The sequence below is a fragment of the Panthera onca genome, chromosome C1 (genome assembly GCF_046562875.1).
Source record: "Panthera onca isolate mPanOnc1 chromosome C1, mPanOnc1 haplotype 2, whole genome shotgun sequence".
In the NCBI taxonomy this organism is placed as follows: domain Eukaryota; kingdom Metazoa; phylum Chordata; class Mammalia; order Carnivora; family Felidae; genus Panthera; species Panthera onca.
In genome coordinates, this window is record NC_138346.1 from 204,474,229 (window position 1) to 204,482,442 (window position 8,214).

An 8,214-nucleotide genomic window follows, 5' to 3' on the forward strand; every position below is an offset into this window, starting at 1 on the left:
AGGACTACTTACCAAGACCTGTTACTACCATAGCTCCAAGATCAGCTACATAGTTTCCCTTGCGAAATGTAGCCACTCGTCCACCCACTCGATCCTGTTTTCAGAAATTAAATGGCTAAAATCATCAATTCTATTTTAACCATGAGAACCTGGCATGGTACCATCCCAGGCCTCTTCTTTTATAATTTAACAAGGTATAGTTTATACATAGCATGCAGTGTGGGCACAATGAGCAAACAAAGTTTAACTATTTGAGGGAGTGAAAGGTTAATGAATGACACAGAATTAAGTGACAGGGGATAGAAAACAATTTGACAGCCAGAAATACTATTTAACTATAGCTACTATTCTCTCTCTACCCAGCTGTCTCTAATACCATTTACTATACAGGCTGACCAAGGGCCACTCACACACAGAAAATATCTGTTCACAAATTGTAACGTAGCACTAAATGCCATCTTTCTACCACCATGTTCTGACTCTTGCCCTTCATCCCCTAAGTCAGCTGGGAATGACAGATGACTTCAACAAATGATTCTCCAGTGCAGCCCCATGCCCAGGGGCAGGGTGTCTACTGAGCATAAACTTTTGACAATAGCTCTCATTCCTCAACAGGCCCTGGTTTATCTCTGCTGACCAGGGAGGTTCCATGGGAAAAATTACTGAGCTGTAGTGATACTTCAATCATGGATATTATGAGAATACTCTGTAACCTCCAAATAAACAAAAGTAAAACAAAAACCTGTCAGCTAGATTAGGACCCTGCATGGGTAGGGATCATAATGATCCCATTATTCATCACTGTATTGCTAGTACACAGGGCAAGAGGGCACACAAAAGTTTCCTGAATTACCTATAAAATATTATTTTTAGTAAGACCACATAAAAATTATTTTGATTTCTTCATACTCTATTTGAAAAGAATATTTTAAAAAATTAGCATTAAAAAGCAACCTAGATTGTACTGCACAAAACATTTTGAAAGCTTCTATAAAATTTTAGATTTTTAGGTTACCTGAGAAGTGTTTGTTTTATTGTTCTTTTTTAAATGGTGTAAGCCCAGGGAGGCCTTTAAGCCACTGGAAGATAACTAAATATCAAAAATTACCCATGAAAATAATCTGAATAGTAGCATCCTAATTTGATGTTCTTTTTTCCCCCACTCTGTGCCATCATCCCTTTCCTCCTTCAATTTCCATTTCTCTTTCTAGGACAAATGATAAGGGAACCAATATACTGGCTTCATCAGGCCCTCAAGACAGCTGCTGCCTGAGAAGCACCTCTTTTACTATTAAACAGGGAACACAATTCACTATGTTCCACACTAAAAATAACTGCCACCTGCACAGGGTACGTCCATGAAGGCCCGAAATTTGAAAGCTAACTGCAAGAAACAATGACTTGAAAATATCCGTCAAAGGGCTATATGGACCATTCACAAACTCTAAATACTCACTGAACACTTTTCAAAGCTTTACTGTCAAAAATGCTTTATCCAATATAGTAACACTATCTAAAACACTTTGAGTACTATATAAATCAGTTTGGTTTCGTTCAAGTTGTAGGATTCATTAATTTGCAACAGATAATTTCTTATTGCACTGACGAATACCTATCATATTTCTATTAGGTTAGCTCCTAAACACAAAATAAAATTCTTACCCTGGCTTCCAAAAGTGTAACATCCATTCCGAAACTTTGTAATTGACGAGCTGCTGCCAAGCCAGAGACCCCAGAGCCTATGATAATTACCTTTCCTGTCTTTTTAGCTAAAAGTAAAAAACAAAAATTACAATATTTGGTCGTAGGTTTAAGAATTTGTATTCATCATTTTTTTAAATCATGAAAACCTCTAGGTTCTTAACATATCATGATGTCTTACCAAGTAAACAGTTCACTTATTTTCAAAATAGAGAAACTAATACAAATTAGCAAATATCTGAAACTTATAAACTTTAATTCAATGTTAAAAATTTATAAATGAAATCCTTTAAACATTAACTTTCTCATTACACCTCAATCATCTGCTTTGGTATCTGTGACTGGTTAACTTATGACTATCTGTTTCATTTACTTCCCAATTATACTAGGACAATTTGAGTAGCCAATTTATTCTTAAAGCTGTTTTCTTTCAGCTGTACTTCTGCAGTCCTTAGTATCTCTTTTTGCAGAATTATTAAAGCATCAAAAATAAATAAATATATGTGTTAATTCCCAAAATATCCCTATCTCCTGGATTCCTGGCAGTATAAAGAACTGGTCAATGAGAGAAAACCTCAAATCTCTGCTTTCATAACAGACTTCTCTTGTTTTTAACAATTTTTTTTTTAATGTTTATTTATTTTTGAGAGAGAGAGACAGACAGAGTGTGAGTGGGTGAGGGGCAGAGAGAGAGGGAGACACAGAATCCGAAGGAGGCTCCAGGCTCCAGGTTCTGAGCTATCAGCACAGAGCCCGATGCGGCACTCACAAGTTGCGAGATCATGACCTGAGCTGAAGTCGGACATTTAACCGACTGAGCCACCCAGGCGCCCCAACAAATTTTGTTTTCTGATTTTTCTTAAATTTGAAATTCAGAATCTTTCACTAAAGTACACCTGTCAGACCAGAAACTACAAGAAATGCACATTTATGAAGAGATTTTACTTTAAATCTCTTTAGACTAAGAAATTTAAAAAAAAATGCTAAAAACCTCCTAGAAATAAAACAGAGTCCTAGAATTGTAACTTAAGACCACGAAGTCCACTGGCCAAGTCCTTACTTGGTAGGGGTTTTATCCTTTTGTAGATGCCGAAGTTGATAAGACCGTGACGCTCTAAATAACTGTGAACTCGGTGGACAAGCACAGTGTCACCTACGGAATAAATGGATTTTACAACATATTTATATTTTAGGCAGCTTAAACAGAAAGCTCTTTAACTCTTCTGTTTTTCCATCATGAAGTTATTCTGTAGTACATATTATCCACGAGCCTCAGATAATGTGACTCCTTTAGAAAAGTGATTCCTAGCATATTAGTCTATGATGTAGTCCAAAACGCATATCATAGAATTTGCTATTTTAAAAAAGGACAATACGCTATAGATGAAATAAAGGATAAAACCAACCCTTTAAAAGTAGTATTATATCAGTTACTTTGACAAAAATTTTTCAAGACTTTGTTGGTGGCAAGTGGAAAATGAGAAAGCCAGACAGCCAGCCAATCAAATGTCAACAAGGTACACCGTGGATTAATGTTGAAATGTAGTCCTTGGGAAATTATTAGCAATCTCTTGAACTTACAATGTAAAAACTAATAATTAAAAACACACATAATAGTTTTCTATAAGGCTTATTTTTGCATAGCACAAGGCAAAGATGGAAATATGAGTGAAAAACTCATTATCAGCGAACTATGAGCCAAAACTAGTCCCACTAAAAACACCACTTACTGTTGTAAGGCGCTTCTAATTGTTGAAGAGTGGCCTCAAAGGTCAGCTGAATCTTTGGATTATCCAACCACAACTGCAACTGTATTTAAATGATAGAAATTTTATTACACAAGTAGACATAGACTTTAAAATATCTTTTCAACTTTAAGGCCTCAAATATACACTTTCCTTTCATTGAAACAGTGAGGGTTATATTCCTGACAAACTGATAGAACACAAAGCCAGGTCAAATGAGTGAATTATTGAAGAAGCTGGAAGATGGCACAAAAACAGACACATAGACCAATGGAATAGAATAGAGACTCCAGAAGTGGACCCACAAATGTATGGCCAACTAACCTTTGACAAAGCAGGAAAAAATATCCAATGGAAAAAAGTTTCTTTAACAAATGGTGCTGGGAGAACTGGACAGCAACATGCAGAAGAATGAAACTAGATCACTTTCTTACACCATTCACAAAAATAAACTCAAAATGGATGAAGGCCCTGAATGTGAGACAGGAAACCATTAAAACCCTAGGGAGAAAGCAGGAAAAAAACCTCTCTGACCTCAGCCGCAGCAATTTCTTACTCAACACATCTCCAAAGGCAAGGGAATTAAATGCAAAAATGAACTATTGGGACCTCATCAAGATAAAAAGCTTCTGCACTGCAAAGGAAACAATCAACAAAACTAAAAGGCAACCAGCGGAATGGGAAAAGATATTTGCAAATGACATATCGGATAAAGGGCTACTAGTATCCAAAATCTACAAAGAACTCACCAAATTCCACATCCAAAAAACAATCCAGTGAAGAAATGGGCAAAAGACATGAATAGACACTTTTCTAAAGAAGACATCCAGATGGCCAACAGGCACATGAAAAGATGCTCAACGTCACCCCTCATTAGGGAAATACAAATCAAAACCACACTGAGATACCACCTCATGCCGGTCAGAGTGGCTAAAATGAACAAATCAGGAGACTACAGATGCTGAAGAGGATGCGGAGAAATGGGAACCCTCTTGCACTGTTGGTGGGAATGCAAACGGTGCAGCTGCTCTGGAAAACAGTGTGGAGATTCCTCAAAAAATTAAAAATAGATCTACCCTATGACCCAGCAATAGCACTGCTAGGAATTTACCCAAGGGATATAGGAGTGCTGATGCATAGGGGCACTTGTACCCCAATGTTTACAGCAGCAATTTCAACAATAGCCAAATTATGGAAAGAGCCTAAATGTCCATCAACTGATGGATGGATAAATAGAACGTGGTTTATACATACAATGGAATACTACTTGGCAATGAGAAAGAATGAAATCTGGCCATTTGTAGCAATGTGGATGGAACTGCAGAGTGTTATGCTAAGTGAAGTAAGTCATACAGAGAAAGACAGATAACCATATGTTTTCACTCATATGTGGATCCTGAGAAACTTAACAGAAGACCAGAGGGGAGGGGAAGGGGAAAAAAAAAAGTTACAGAGAGGGAAGGAGGCAAACTATGAGAGACTCTTAAATACTAAGAATACCCTAAGAACTGAGGAACTAAGAACTAAGAATACTAAGAACTGAGGGTTGATGGGAGGTGGGGAAGAGGGGAAAGTGGGTGATGGGCATTGAGGAGGGCACCTGTTGGGATGAGCACTGGGTATTGTATGGAAACCAATTTGACAATAAATTATACACAAACACACACACACAATTTATATATATATAACGAAGAAGCTGCAAGATATTTAGCCTAAAAAAAAAAAAAAAAAAAAACCAAAAAAAACAAAAAAACCTAGTAACTTGCCAGTATCATACAGCTGACAAGGACCAACTCAGTTACAGGACTCTGGAGATACTGAGCAGGTAAAATCCACAAAATCAGGGGCACCTGGGTGGCTCAGTTGGTTGAGCATCTGACTCTAGCTCAGGTCATGATCTCACAGTTCATGAGTTTCAGCCTGGCTCTCTGCTGTCTGTGCAGAGAGCCTGCTTCGAATCTTCAGTCCCCACCCCACCCCACCCCACTGCCAGCTCCCTGCTTCTGCTCTCTCAAAAATAAACAAACATTTAAAAAAATCCACAAAATCAGGGGCACCTGGGTGGCTCAGTCGGTTGAGCGTCCGACTTTGGCTCAGGTCATGATCTTACAGTTAGTGAGTTCGAGCCCCGCGTCAGGCTCTGTGCTGACAGTCAAATCCTGGAGCCTGCTTTGGATTCTGTGTCTCCCTCTCTCTCTGCCCCTAGCCCACTCGCATTCTGTCTCTGTCTCTCTCAAAAATAAACAAACATGAAAAAAAAATTTTTTTTTAAATCCACAAAATCAAATGATCAATTAGATATGCAGAGGTGGCAGGGGGAGGGGGGAAGAGATGCCAAGGATATTCCAGTTTGGGGCTTGTACAACTAAATGAGTTGGTATGTTACTCACTAAACGAGGGCCACTCAAAGAAGGGATAATGAATTTAGTTTCAAGACAACCAAAAAGAGATACAAGACTAGAATCTAGATAAAGAGCTAGGGTTCTTAAGAGAGTTAAGGTCTGGAGCCATTTGCTTATGGGTGATAAATGAAGCCAATGTGCAGAAGAGGGGTCCTAGAGCAAAAATATACCAGAGGCAGGAAAAGACTGTAAGGAGCCTTAAGGAACTCCAACCAGTTCACAAAATGGCCTTTTTTTAAAGATAAGACTACAAGGCTGTCAGAGAAGACAAACAACCAGGTAGGCAGGAGAAAAAACAGAATACTGTGTTAAACTAAGTGTGTTTAAGAAGAAGGGAGTGGTCAATTATTTCAAATACTGCTGAAAAAGCAGTAAGATGGGGAATGAAAAATATTATGGTACCATCAATAGACTCTAACATAAATGCTCTTCAAACTGAATACACATCTGTAAAAATGCAAGACCAACTAAATACCACCATATTTAAGTCTTAGCTAAAAGTTAACTGCTCCACAAAGTTCAACAAAGAAATGTGGTTCTGTATAAATAAATACAATTACAAAGGGATATGACCAAATTCATAAGCACCCTCTACTTTTCTCGGTGGCCACGGTCAAGGCAAAATGGACTTCCTCACATACACACCAGGCCCAAGCTCCTCACCCTTCAACAGAAGCCGTTTTCCTCTGTCCGTCCTATAAAATAAAGCTCAAGTCATGGTACGTAGTTCAATAATCCTAACGTTGTGGTTTCAAAATCTAGAGGCAAAAGATGTAGTTTAAGATGAAAGAACTGAGGGGCGCCTGGGTGGCTCAGTTGGTTAAGTGGCCGACTTCGGCTCAGGTCATGATCCCGCGATCCGTGAGTTCGAGCCCCTCGTCGGGCTCTGTGCTGACAGCCCAGAGCCTGGAGCCTGTTTCAGATTCTGTGTCTCCCTCTCTCTGACCCTCCCCCGTTCATGCTCTGTCTCTCTCTTGTCTCAAAAATAAATAAATGTTAAAAAAAAAAAAAATTAAAAAAAAAAAAAATGAGAGAACTGACACAATTCTCATAAGAGAATGATTTGTGTTCAGTTTTATAGCCAGAGGCCACAACTCTAACCTGGGCCAGTCCTTACTTCCCGAAATCTGGATTTTGGTCACAGAATATAAATCAGAGAAAACAGAAATCACTGTAAACCAACCACTCAAATTCAAGTAAAGAATGAAAACTTCCCTCAGAAGAAACAACAAAAAAAATGACAATCTTATTGAAAAAGCCCATTCAGATCAAACGTTCATATGCTATACACAGAAGCTGATTCTAAGACAAACAAGTGTCGAAATATACAGTATGAATTTTCCATTCACTTTTTAAAAAAAAAATCACCGTTTTTTTCATACACCCCAAATCCCTTTATTCTGTACTACGAGAACCCAGCACAACCCACCAATTACTCTAGCTAAATAACATTTAGCAATCTAAATTCAGCAGTGGTTTTGCAGTCTAATACACAATATAAAGAAGTTAGTGGTAGCTAAAAAGCAGATATGCTAAAAATGACATCCCTGAACTATATTCAAAGTAGCTAAAATTACAACATAAATTTCTTTTACTTTATATCACCTTAGAGTATAAAGAATATGTGCTGCCCTTTTCTACTCTATGGCTAAAAAATTTCTGATGAATAAAGGACATGAAAGAAAAATTCAGAGAAAAAATGGCTAATAAATGTGAAGAAGTCAGTCTAAGTAATTAAAGACATGGAAAAGAAATGAAATATTTTTAGTCTATTACAGCAGCATAGATTATCATCATTTTGATAACCAAAGCAAGGGCAAAGCAATGGGAGTGCTGACTGACTCAGTCTCTCTGGGAGGCAATTTGACAATATATATCAAAACTGTTCCTATTTTTTGACCAAGTAGTTTTCCTTCTAGGACTCTACCATTAGGAAATAATAACCAGAGATAGACTCAAGAATGTATAAAGCTACTCAGAGCTTAATAAAGCACAAACGGACATTTAAATGCCTAAATTAAAAGTATGACTCAACTGTCAGATAAAATATTATGCAGACATTAAAATCAAGCATTTAGCCTGAGAAGGAGGTTGAACGAGATGACAAGAACGGAGTAAGAGTTTCTTTCATCCTGAGAAGGAAAGACAAATGATTATTTAAAAAAAAAAAAAAAAAAAAAAAAAAAAAGTTTTGGAGAGCCTGGGTGGCTCAGTTAAGTGTCCAACTTCGACTAGGGTCATGATCTCACGGCTTATGAGCTCAAGACCCGCATCAGGCTCTGTGCTGACAGCTCAGAGCCTGGAGCCTGCTTCAGATTCTGTGTCTCCCTCTTTCTCTGCCCCTCCCCCATTCTCTCTCTCTCTTC

At 38.0% G+C, this 8,214-nt stretch overlaps 1 protein-coding gene across 2 annotated transcripts in view; it reads right to left on the bottom strand.

Moving 5' to 3' along the window:
- The window catches only part of KDM1A (lysine demethylase 1A), a 62,162-nt gene that overhangs the window by 24,818 nt on the left and 29,130 nt on the right, over window positions 1-8,214 (bottom strand). For both annotated transcript variants that reach the window (XM_078452226.2, XM_078452225.2), the window contains 4 exons: window positions 3,432-3,510; window positions 2,762-2,854; window positions 1,663-1,769; window positions 13-94 (listed from right to left, as the gene is read on the bottom strand). In XM_078452226.2, coding sequence (XP_078308352.1) covers window positions 13-94; window positions 1,663-1,769; window positions 2,762-2,854; window positions 3,432-3,510 — 361 coding nt within the window. The remainder of the gene's footprint in view (window positions 1-12; window positions 95-1,662; window positions 1,770-2,761; window positions 2,855-3,431; window positions 3,511-8,214) is intronic.